General features: G+C 30.7%; 1 protein-coding gene across 6 annotated transcripts in view; it reads left to right on the top strand.

The window, feature by feature from the left end:
• Positions 1 to 13,682, top strand: part of LOC142320413 (putative transporter YutK) — a 131,998-nt gene that overhangs the window by 92,297 nt on the left and 26,019 nt on the right. For all 6 annotated transcript variants that reach the window (XM_075358137.1, XM_075358157.1, XM_075358173.1 and 3 more), the window contains 2 exons: positions 7,891 to 8,044; positions 13,250 to 13,447. In XM_075358137.1, coding sequence (XP_075214252.1) covers positions 7,891 to 8,044; positions 13,250 to 13,447 — 352 coding nt within the window. The remainder of the gene's footprint in view (positions 1 to 7,890; positions 8,045 to 13,249; positions 13,448 to 13,682) is intronic.

Raw genomic sequence — 13,682 nt, forward strand, 5'->3', positions numbered from 1 at the left:
CTTTATTCTTCCTCTCTAAATTAAAAGGTAAAGAAAAGGAGACCCATATTTTCTTTTTATATCCTACCTTCTCGCTCTGACATAATTCTAACAATATTTCATTTGAATTTGTTATGCATTCTTTCTGTTATTTTATTTTTCATTCCAAGATTTTAATTTTTCATTGAGCAACAATTGAAAAATTTTAATTTTTGTTTTATTCTCAATTTTTACTATTATTGCACAGTTAACTGAATCGCTTGCATCTTTTACTGATTTGATTTCTGAGAACAGTATGTTTTGAATAGATTTTAAGTGTATGTTTTGCGGTTAGTGTTTAATTAGATTCCTTGAATCACAAATCTGTATTATTCAGTGAAAGAAAACAATATAAAGTGAGCAATACTTTTTCTTAACTTCTTCAGCAACTAATATAAAAAAAAAAACAAATACCAGCAAAAGCAAAAAGCTTTTTTCTACTTATTCTGAATTTTCCAGTTCATTTTCCAAGTTTTACTTCTGCACAACAGGATTAATTTCACAATTGACCTGTAAAATAACCCAAATCCTATTTTAATAATATACTTCAACCAAATATTTTGTTCAGGGCATACTGATATCACTGTTATTTTATTAGGGGCTAGTACATTCTTCTGGCTTTGTTGTTATTCATAATAATTCCAAAATATTTAATTGAACCTCATACCTCCTTGTAATTAACTAACATGGAATTACTACCCAAATATACCTAGTGCCACATGCTTGGGTAGGAGTCTTATACAAATAGTACTACATAATTATATTCATAATCATTTGAAAAAACGAGGGTAAGTCAAAAAGTAAAAGGAAATTTTGATTTCCTTCCCAATCAATGTATGGCAGCAATGATAGTTCTGCTATGACTCATAACCCCTGTCAGATGTTCATTGAAAGTATCGTTTCATTGTTAGCTATTTGTGATTGTGTTTAAAAGTCTGTTTAAAATGAGTGCTCTTTTGTCTGATTGCACAAAGGAAGAAATGCGAACGGTGATAAGTTTTCTCAGTTCAGAAGGGGTGAAACCAGCGGAGATTATTCATTGACAGCAGCAGCAGTATGGAGAGAGTTGTTTGAGTGGAAGCAAGATCTACGAATGGATTGTTTTAAAAATGGGAGGATTTCTCTTTGTGATGAATAGAGGCCTTCCACTTCAAAGATTAATGACAATACTTATATACATATGGTTAATACATACAATAAATATGATTAAACAGATGATTCTCGGTAATTGATGAATTACAGTTACACGTGAATGAGATTGCACGTGAATTGAATATAAGCCATGGCTCAGCATTATCCATGATTCTTTATACTTTCAAAAAGTCTGTGCTCGTAGGGTTCCATGTCAATCGACCATCATCCACAAAGAATCGTTTGAAAATTTCCCAGAAGATTTTGAAACATTACAAACATTTCTTAAGCGAATAATAATTGTTGATGAGACATGGGACCATCACTTTGAATTCGAGGGTAAGCGACATTTTAGTGTGGGAACATCCTGCGTCTCCCACAGCAAAAATTTTGAAAATCCCTTTCCCATTTTTCTGTCTCATTACCACACTCAAATAAACTGGAATTAAACTTATATCTGTACCATTACCTAAAGCTGTGTCAGATTTTCCTCTGAGGTGTTAATATATTTTGTTATTTATTTTGATCTCAATAACGAGCACTATGCCTCTGCCAAGAAAGGCCTCTCTTAATAGTGGCTTCTACTGTACCTGATAATTTGGAGAGGTTGAATCCTACAGCTCTACATTCTGCCTCCAAAAAGGTTTCTGTGTGAAGGAAAACTTCTTAACCACTGATAAATCTAAAAAAACACATTATTATGTTTTTTATTTCATAAACCTGTTATATTATAAACCTAAAACTTTTATAATTTCCTCGTTTTCTTCTCCAATTACCTGGCAAACATTTACTAGCTAATCACAATTTGAATTAAGTATACTATTCACCTACTGTGTTATTTTCGTTCCCATTATTCATTACAATTCAGCTATACCTCCTCTTGAACAAAACTCTGTATCAGCCAATAACTTAAAAGCATGCTTCTCAATTAATAATACGATTCACCATACATTCATCCTATTTGCTCTTGAAAATTTCCACAACACTTTTTTAAAGAGATTCAGTTTGCTTCTCTTTTTCCTTGTGTCCACAAAAATCACTGGACACAATATATTTCATTCCACGCAATTTTGTTGTATTTTGTAAAATTTTTTCTATATTGTTATCATTCAAGTTATACGCTATCTGTTAGTGCCTATGTTACCCAGAAATTAAGTTCTAATAATTTTAATAACTTCATTTATCTGTAGATTCTATAAACAGAATCTTTTACAGCATTCTTAATGTCTACTACTTTTGCACTCTAAATCTGTGAATGTAAGATTTTTTTCCTTGACCTACATTCCAATTGATTTAACCCTTTGTTCACCATCATATTTTAAATTTTCAAGCATTTCACTGGTTCTTTAAGATGGAGACTTTCAGTTAGCTACAACCAGCCTCATTAGTGATTCCAGAGGAACAATATCAACTTTGTTGACAGCACTAATAATTTTTCATCAAGCAAGCTAAATATTACAGCCTCAACAACTTTCAAGCTTTCTGATGATATATTGGAATCTCTTACTCTTCTGCACCAGATTGCAGAGCAACTGTTCAGCCTTCAGACACTTTTGTTTTTCTTTAAATATAAAAATTTTATCAATTTCTTGGAACATAGTATTGGAAAAAAAATCCTATTTCATTTATCAGAATACATTATATTAGTCTTTTTAAAAGTTTAATTTAATGTAATTTTTAAAATAAATAATTATCAATATTTAAAAAGAATATTTATAAATATCTGATAATGTAGCTTATTTGATTGAATTTTAGAAATCCTTTGTAGCATTACACAACAGTTAAATACTGAATTTTCTATATTACTATTAATATTGGTAAGAGGCTTATTTCAAACAACAACAATAATTATAAAATGCTTATTAATTCAGATTCTAAAAGGTGTTATGCTTTCCTTTTCATTATCATGCTCACTTATTCAACACAAATTCAAATCACAAAAAATGCCAGCCTACTTCAAGTTACAACATTCTGTCTATGATACTACAATAAGTGTGGTACAAGAAACCTTTATTTACATTTAGTTTTGGTTGCACAAATGTCCAGTCAGTTTTTTAAATCACCATTATAATCACTTCTAACAAAATAAATATGCTAAGATAGCATAGATGATGAAGGAGTATAATTTTCAACCAGCAATCTAGCAATATGAACAATGTTTTTCTTTATCTTTTAAGTAGCACACCTACCAATTCCTGACATGATACATTTGATGGGTGATTATGTGCCTATCTGAATAAAGAATTTAATTATTTAGGGTTTATTTTCGTACATGACAACTAGTCTTAAAGGAAACAAATTAACAATACTAAGATGGTATTTTCTTATTCTTCAAGAACATTTATGCACTTAAATGTTATTAAAATGAATATCAGACATACTTCTTCCATTTTTTTTTTTTATCTTCAGTCATTTGATTGGTTTGATGCAGCTCTCCAAGATTCCCTATGTAGTGCTAGTCGTTTCATTTCAGTATACCTCTTACATCCTACTTCCCTAAAAATTTGTTTTACATATTCCAAATGTTGCCTGTCTGCACAATTTTTCCTTTCTACCTGTCCTTCCAATATTAGCAACTACTCCACAATGCCTTAATATGTGGTCTATAAGTCTATCTCTTCTTTTAGCTATACTTTTCTTCTTCATCAATTTGCAGCAACACATGTTCATTTGTCACTTTATCCACCCATCTGATTTTTTTTTTTGTCTTCAGTCATTTGACTGGTTTGATGCAGCTCTCCAAGATTCCCTATCTAGTGATAGTCGTTTCATTTCAGTATACCCTCTACATCCTACATCCCTAACAATTTGTTTTACATATTCCAAACGTGGCCTGCCTACACAATTTTTTCCTTCTACCTGTCCTTCCAATATTAAAGCGACTATTCCAGGATGCCTTAGTATGTGGCCTATAAGTCTGTCTCTTCTTTTAACTATATTTTTCCAAATGCTTCTTTCTTCATCCATCTATTTGCCGCAATACCTCTTCATTTGTCACTTTATCCACCCATCTGATTTTTAACATTCTCCTACAGCACCACATTTCAAAAGCTTCTAATCTTTTCTTCTCAGATACTCCGATTGTCCAAGTTTCACTTCCATATAAAGCGACACTCCAAACATATACTTTCAAAAATCTTTTCCTAACATTTAAATTAATTTTTGATGTAAAGAAATTATATTTCTTACTGAAAGCTCGTTTCGCTTGTGCTATTTGGCATTTTATATTGCTCCTGCTTCATCCATCTATAGTAATTCTACTTCCCAAATAACAAAATTCTTCTACCTCCATAATCTTTTCTCTTCCTACTTTCACATTCAATGGTCCATCTTCATTATTTCTACTACATTTCATTACTTTCGTTTTGTTCTTGTTTATTTTCATGCGGTAGTTCTTGAGTAGGACTTCATCCATGCCGTTCATTATTCCTTCTAAACCCTTTTTACTCTCAGCTAGAATTACTATATTGTCAGCAAATCATAGCATCTTTATATTTTCACCTTGTACAGTTACTCCGGATCTAAAGTGTTCTTTAACATCATTAACTAGTAGTTCTACGTAAAGATTAAAAAGTAACAGGGATAGGGAACATCCTTGTCAAACTCCCTTTCTTATTAAGGCGTCTTTCTTATGTCCTTCAATTATTACTGTTGGTGTTTGGTTCCTGTAAATGTTAGCAATCGTTCTTTTATTTCTGAATTTGAACCTTAATTTTTTTTAAATGCGGAACATTTTATTGCAGTCTACGTTATCGAATGCCTTTTCTAGGTCTATAAACGCCAAGTATGTTGGTTTGTTTTTCTTTAATCTTCCTTTTACTATTAATCTGAGCACTAAAATTGCTTTCCTTGTCCCTGTTCTTTTCCTGAAACCAAACTGGTCTCCTCCTAACACTTCTTCCACTTCTTTCAATTCTTCTGTACAGAATTCTAGTTAAGATTTTTGATGCATGGCTAGTTAAGCTAATTGTTCTATATTCTTCACATTTATCTGCTCCTTTTTTTTTAAATTATGACTATAACACTCTTTTTAAAGTCTGACGGAAAATCCCCTTTTTTGTAAATATTACACACCAGTATTTATAATCTATCTATCGCTTCCTCACCTGCATTGCACAGTAATTCTACAAGAATTTTGTCTATTCCAGGAGCCTTTCTGCCATTCAAATCTTTCATTACTCTCTTAAATTCAGATCTCAGTATTGTTTCTCCTATTTCATCCTCTTTAACTTCTTCTTCTTCCTCTACAATAACACTTTCTAATTCATTCTCTTCGTGTAACTTCAATATATTCCACCCACCTATCGACCTTTCTTTTTGTATTATATATTGCTGTACTATCTTTGTTTAACATATTACTAAATTTTAATTTATGTACCACAAAACTTTCCTTAACTTTCTTGTATGCTCCGTCATTTTTACCACAATGTTCACTTCTCTTTCCACTTCTGAACACTTTTCTTTAATCCACTCTTCTTTTGCTAGTTTTCTTCATGTTTACAGTATTTCTTAAATGTCGACAGTTCCTTCTACTTTCTTCATCATAGAATTCTTATATTTTCTGCGTTCATCCATCAGCTGCAATAAATCCTCTGACTTCCAAGGTTTTCTACCAAGGTTCTCTTTGTTCCACCTTAGTTTGTTTCTACTGATTTAAGAATTTCCTTCTTAACATTCCCATTCTTCTTCTATATTTACTACTTTTTTTTTTACTCTGACCTCTTGCGATGTCCTCCTCAAAAATCTTCTTTACCTCCTCTTCCTCAATCTTCTCTAAATTCCACTGATTCATCTGATACCTTTTCTTCAGGATTTTAATCCCCAATATACATTTCATTATCACTAAATTATGGTCGCTATCAATGTCTGCTCCAGGATAAGCTTTGCAGTTGACGAGTTGATTTCTAAATCTTTGCTTAACCATGATATAATCTATCTGACACCTTGCTGTATCACCTGGTTTTTTCCATGGGTATATTCTTCTATTATGATTTTTAAACTGGGTGTTGGCAATTACTAAATTATATTTTGTGCAAAACTCTATAAGTTGGTCCCCCCTTTCATCCCTTTTGCCCAGCCCATATTCACCCACAATATTTCCTTCCTTGTCTTTTCCAATCTCCAACTATTATTAAATTTTCATCCCTTTTTATATGTTTAATTACTTCATCATTTTTTTTGTATACACATTCTACCTCATCATCATCATTGTGGGCACTTGTAGGCATATAGACATTAACAATCGTTATCGGCTTTGGTTTTGATTTAATCCTTATTACAATGATTCTGTTGCTATGTATTTTGAAATGCTCTACTCTCTTTGCTATCTCTTGTTCATTATGAAACCTACTCCTGCCTGCCTTTATTTGAAGCTGTGTTGACATTCTACACTCCAACTTGTAGAATGGTATTTTTTTAATTTTCTTATGACCCCTTCCTTAGTCCCCACCCGAAGATCTGAATGGGGGACTAGTTTACCTCCAGAATATTTTACCAAGGAAGGCGTCTCCATCTTTGTTATATGAAAATGCAGAGAGTTACATTTTCTTGGAAAAAAAGCAGTTGTAGTTTTCCATTTCTTTCAGCTGTGCAGTATTCAGAAAATTGAGTGATGTTGATATGGATGTTTAAGTCCTCCTGACCTATACCCTTAACAACTACTGAAATAGCTGCTGCCCTCTTTCAGGAATTATTCCTTAGTCTGGCTCTTAACAGATACCTCTCCAATATAGTTGCACATTTGGTCCAGCTATTCTGTATCACTTAGCACTCAAGCTACCTCACCATTAACAAGGTTTCATGATTCATAGAGGAAGACTTCTTTCATATAGTCTTGTTAAAGATCACAAAAAATGAGCAAAATTCCCAACTTCAAAGAAAAGCATGTTGGCCTTAATTTTATCATTTTTGAACATTCCTTCCTCTTTGAAGAAATAGTCATTAAATACCTCTTACATTTTCAAAATATTTAGTTCCACTCATTTTAATTATTTAATCATAACTGAATACTGAACCATACCATCTCTATATACATCTGTCTGTTTCTTTACCATATAGATATTATTTTTTGTTGTGCAGCTGGTACTTTCAGATCTTCAGAAATCTTTCATTAACCATACATTTCAGAGATGGAATTTTCTTTATTAATTATATAATTTTTCAAATACTGTAATTATTTTGCTTATTTAATATCATTACAGAAGCCATAATACATCCAATTTAAAAACAATGTTGAATACATTTTTTTCTAATATCCCAGCTGATCTAGATTTTGAATAGTTTGGTTTTATACCTTACAATATGTAGTTCAGTAGCATAATTAAGATAAATATTTTGATACATGTTTTAATAAAATTAGTACAGCCATTCTAGACACAGAAGACAATAAACAAACATGCCACCTACTCATACTGCCTCCTCTCTTGGCCTAATAAGGTAAATATCTCTTCTAATATTTTTTTTAGAAATATTTTTTTAGTTTCATCTCGCAATTGAACTTTTTCATAAACTTAATTATTATTGTAAGTTCATAAATGTTAAAAGCTTTAGAATTATTTTATCTTTCAATCATTCTATTATGTATTTTTCATTACCCTAACTGCTAATTTTTAGTAGTGTCAATTTATTAAAGCTGCTGTACAAAACTAGCATCCATTTTATCAGGCTTTTTCTTCTATAAGCATTAAGAAACTTGTTATTTTATTTAATAAAAATTAATAGTATAATTTCTAAATGTTGTAGGATAGTGAAAAGGATAACTATATGCTTAGCAATTATTGGAATAGCAGTATTTTTAATATTAGACACAGCTAATTCTCGAAGAAGGCTAATTTCTGCATCAGGAGTATTTGTATTCATAATTCTTGGTTTTATCTTCTCAAAGCATCCTAATCAGGTAAATTAGTAATTACTCTTTAGTGTAATTTATGTAGCCTCAAAAAATTTTATATAGTTTTATAAAATTATCTCTTATTTGAATTAATGTAAAATTAATATACCAGTATTAAAACCATTCATATGTAAAATAATTTATGTGAATAAATTATAAAATAATCATTTTATTGTTTCTATTATGTGAACTGAGTGTAGCATTAAAATGCAGTTCTGTAAATACTCATAACTACTGAAATTAACAGGAAGAGCAATGAATTAAAGAATTAGTTGATGAAAGGAGGCTGTTTGTTTGGCACCATGAAATATTTACACTTATGACTTAGGAATAGACTTAAGTCTCTGACAAAAATAGCCCCAAACAAATTGTTCACGTCATGTCAAACCTACTAAAATCCTGGTGATATTCAGGATTAGAAGTGACAAATTTCTTTTCATCATAAAGACTAGCTTTACAGAGAAAAAAAGATACTCTCAGTGAAGAGTAAGTAACTCTATCTGATGCTCTATCTATCTAAGTACTCTAGTGAACTCTATCTGATGCTGCCTGTACTTTATAGGTATTACAATTACAAAAAGTACTGGAAAAAATAATTTAAAACAAGAAAATGAAAGATATTAGTAAATTTTTATCTATGACAATTGGCAGTGCAAATGATTTTAAACTATAAACTTGCAAAATCACAAAAAAAGAATTATATGCATAAATCTACAACAATTTCAAAATATTTTCAAACACTCTTGTGAAATTCTTCAGTGATTGGTGCGGAAGACATTGCAAACACTGGTATTTTCAGCACAGCAATGTAAAATGAAATGTAAAGGTGTTACCTGTAAAGCTGCATTTTGGTGGGCATAGCAAGCAGATATGCAACAATGCATTATGTTTAGTAAAGAAGGTATTGGCAAGCCACTTTATTCTTAATATGATATAAGTCTGATATGGAATGCCTGTTATCTTAAAAACAGTTACGCCAGTTTCTAGAATGATTTGTACTTTGTACCAGGTTCCTCACAATCTTTTAGGTTTGACATCTATTTCTCATACAGATTCTTTATAAACCCTCAAACTTAAGTAACATTTTTCATTACTAGTTTTACGGCTGGAAATTCATATGCATCATGAGTTGTTGGATTCGTCTGATAGACCAATGGTCAGATAGGGCATCCAATCACAAAAATGTTCCCAAATTACTGATGCATAAAGCCAGAAAACTTGGAAAATAGAGATAAACAATTGGCAGTTAATTCATAGGAAAAAAGCTGACAACCCAGTTGTAGGATTTTCTTGTCATGCAGCTTTTTTCTGATGCATGGCTTACACACACAACTTAATTTAAAATATTTATCATTTTATTTAAATACAATACTTTTTGTTTATTTAATTCAATGATTCTAACTAAAGTGCACGCTCATACCGTATTTCATTTGCGCAGATGTGGCACTACTAGCGGCCAATTTAAATAAATTTTTACGCTTTAGATATTATTCATTTATTTAATTCTACCACTCACCTGTGATATCACAACATAACAGACGACTGCAGCAGTAATCCTGCTGCTAAGTGAGATGTGGGGTGTGTAAAGAGGGTGGCTGGGTTAAGACCCCACTTTGATGAGGAACAAATCTGTGGATCCAGTGAGATGCTAACAGAAAACACTTCAGTGAAAAAGACCTGCTGTACTTCCATATACAATGTTTCAAAATTATTACTGTTATTTGGAGTGAAGATTCAGTTTAGCAAAATAATTTTACCCAAAAGATTTTTTTTATATAATTTTTCACAAAAATATTTTTAAAAAATGCAACAAAAATCACATTTTGTACTGCCTTCTATAACTATTCAAAATAAAACCATTTTTACAGGTGGGAATGAAATTTACTAAAAAATCTTTTTAAAAAAGTTGTTTATTAATATTTACAAAATTATAAAAAGAAAATATATAACCTTAATTATGCAAAATCTGGAGACAGTTTCATTTTCTTCCCATTTTTCGCCCAGCCACAAACCTTTAGAATTGAAAATTTAATAGCGTCAATGCCCATATTATAGAAATATTATAGCCAAGTTTGGTGAAAATTGGTCACGTAGTTCTGGAGGTAAAAAGCAATTTACATGCTAACATACGTACATACACATGTACATACATTTTGTGTCAGAAATTTTGATGCCATTTTTTGGTTTTCTGGGTTCCTTAGGGGTCAATTCCTCAAAATTCAGTTAAAACCAGATATACTGAATTTTGACTTATCACCATTTTTTCCCTTCTATATAACTGTAGCTGCTACATAGATCGGAAAGTAAAAGTTAAGGTTTTTAGTCTTTTTTTGAACTTCATGAGATTAGCAATGTAAATGACACAAAATAACTATTTTCAGGACAAATAAATTATGTTTTTCTATCAGAGGTGTTATATAAAGTGTTTTCAGCTATGCATTGGTTGTCTTCATCAATGTATGAATGTTGTTGTTTCACTGGTTGTGGTGCGTTCTGGTTGTTAAGGTTAATTACTTCCATTATCTCAAAAAGGTCACTGATTTACATGAGTGGATAAAGACAACCCAGCAAGTTGTAACTTCACTAAGAACAATAGCAAAATCTCATTTAAAATGCCATTCAAAATAATTTAATTATTCATAATGGTAACAGCAAGCTGATGATCAGTTAAAGTCATGTTAATTTATTTTTATGATGAAAGATGAATTTTATTGACTATATAAATGCCAACCTGACTACAATTCAATTCAAAATCTTGTGGATGAATGAATATTATCCCTTTGCCATGGCGATTGCATAACAGTAATGTAATATCTTAATTGAAAAGACAGGTTGACTTTAATTTTATACTATTACTGAGCAGAATAATAGCAAGTTATAAACATTTTTCGTAGGTGTACATGAAATGTTTGATATATTTATTCATTTTGAATATTGAAAAAAAATAATAAATGAATGAAAATATACATAGGAATATTTTTAATTTTATTTGCTATAGTGTGATAAGAATGTAAAGCATATCCATTTTGATATCTCATCAAAAAAATTAATTAAACAAAAAAATTATAGCAGCAAAAATATTTACATCAGTAGACTCAAATACTCAGAATTTAAAAAAAAAATGTTTAGATGTCCTGTTATATTTTTTTAGAATTCCCTATTTTGTTAACAATAATAATTTTTACCTACTCTGATAATGTACAATTTAGAAAAAAATATCAATATGTCTGTAGACAAAAACAATCAAAAAATTGTTAAATATGATATCAAATTTTAACCTCTAGCGATGAGGAGCTTTAATCAAAAAGTTTTTAAAAATTGTGCAATGGTATATATACAGGTAATTATAAATTTTTCAGAGCATTTTATTTGTTAATAAAAAAATAACAAAGCAATGTACTTGCATGCATGTTTTATTACAAAGAATATCTGGAGCTACTGCATTAATTATCTTTAATTCTTTTTTTTTTTAGTTCATTGATGTCAATAACCTTTGTTGGGTACACCCTCCCTTTAACAAACCACCAAAGAAAGAAATCAAGTGGCGTAACGTCAGGGGATTGAGGCGGCCAGGGAATTGGTTCATTACGCCCAATCCAACATTAAGGAAATTGCATGTAGGTAGTTCCTACCATGTAAACTTCAGTGTAGTGGTGTGCCATCTTGTTGGAAGAAAATATTGAGTTCCCAATGTTTAATTTGTGGTACTGCATACTCCTCCTGTAATGTCTCTAGATAACTAGCATTAGTAATCATTGGCTTGGCAAAGAAGAATGGTCTGATCACTTCATAAACAGTCAACACATATCAAAAGTTAATTTTCGAGCTACCACGTTGTTTATTAAATGGTAGAGGATTCTTGCTACCCCAAACACAAGAATTATTACTTTTAATGTGACCATAAACGTGGAAGGTAGCTTAGTGAGAGAAGATTAATTTTCCTAAACACACATTATCTTTGTTCACTTTATCAAAAATATTCGCAACAAATTTGTAACAGCGTGATTTATCATCATCCTGAGTTGCATGTACCAAATAAATTTTGTATACATGAAGTTTTAGGCACTTGTGTAGAACCATCACAGTTGTAAATTGTGATACTCCCAGTTATAAATCACATGATGAGTCGATTTATCTTCTCTGAAAAGGTTCTCTTACGCGATCCTCAACTTCCTTCGAGAAGAGGTCTGCCAACACCTTTTTCATGTACTGCACTTCCTGTTTATTTAAACTGCTGATACTAAAGTTTAAGAGAGTCTATATTAGGAGGAAACTTCTTACTCTAAACAAAAACGTCTATGAACAGTAAAAACAGATCTGTTATCACGAGAGCATAGTACACACATTGCTTTTTTCTGCACGGAACCATTGCTCAGCTGACAATCCTCCCTATTGTTACAATGCTCTGGCATGTTCATTCAAGGTCATCAGTAAGTCTAGTACTTACATGAAAATTTGAAAAAAAATTAATGTGTGCTACATTGTCTTGTTCATTCTTTATTAACCCCTAAAATGCGCTGAATAATTTATGTTCATTCTGCATTATCTAAATGAATGATTTTTGTAACTAAAACTTATATCTTGTAGAGGACCTGAAGATGTTTTTATCAGTATTTAAAAAAAAAAATTAGCCAGAAAACTAAAGCAAAAGAATACATTCTGGTATTCTAGAGAACATTAGATAATACTTAATGTAAACTCTCTTTACATTGTTTTTCTGCACTCTTTCTCTTAATTTTATCAAGATACATACATGTGTGTTATCTTTGCTTTTTTTTACAAGCAGCTTTTTATAATAGGGCTACTTTTTTTGTAGAATAGTCCATATCAATAAAAATACAACTAAACAAGTAAAATAAATTAAATAAAAAAAATAATAAAACCACAACAAAAAACACTAGAAATAAAAAAAAAATAGTACTTTTTTTAATGTCTATTTTTATTACATTTTGCCTTTTTTAAACTGTATTTTAAAACCAAACAACACTACGAACTCTGTTAAAAATACATTTTTTTTTAATTAAGAAAAGTGTGATCACAAAAAGTGTAGCACATTCCTTGATATATTTGTGTTGTTATCAGAACAGCGTAATAGTTCTGAAAGTTTACAATCTTTATTATTCTATAAAGATTCAACAGTTTTGATTCTATAATTACAACTTAAGCCGTCTCTCCATAGAATTTCTTTCTTTAATATTATTTTTATTACAGATTAAATGGAAAACTGTGTTGATGGGAATCTTAGTACAAACTTTGTTTGGTCTGACAGTTATCCGCTGGGAAGTTGGAAGAACCATATTCATGTGTGTGGGCGATCGCATTGAAAATTTTCTTAAGTTTGGTTATAAAGGAGCAGCTTTTGTTTATGGAGACTTCATTGTTCATCATTTGTCAGTGTTTGCATTCCAGGTAATGTAAAAATTTGATCCTTTCTAAAGAAATTCCCTTCTCTAAAAATTTCTATAGATGAATTTTTTAAAATAGAATCAACATCCTACAATGCAATAATAGGATATTTTATGCATTATCCAACTCATACATGCATGCATGAAGATAAATATCCCATTATTGATCTTCAAAAACCATACCATTAGGTTCACTTAAATAGGATTATGTTTTTTTAGGTTTTTCGGTCCTTTACTTT

Source organism: Lycorma delicatula, chromosome 1 (genome assembly GCF_047948215.1).
Source record: "Lycorma delicatula isolate Av1 chromosome 1, ASM4794821v1, whole genome shotgun sequence".
In the NCBI taxonomy this organism is placed as follows: Eukaryota; Metazoa; Arthropoda; class Insecta; order Hemiptera; family Fulgoridae; genus Lycorma; species Lycorma delicatula.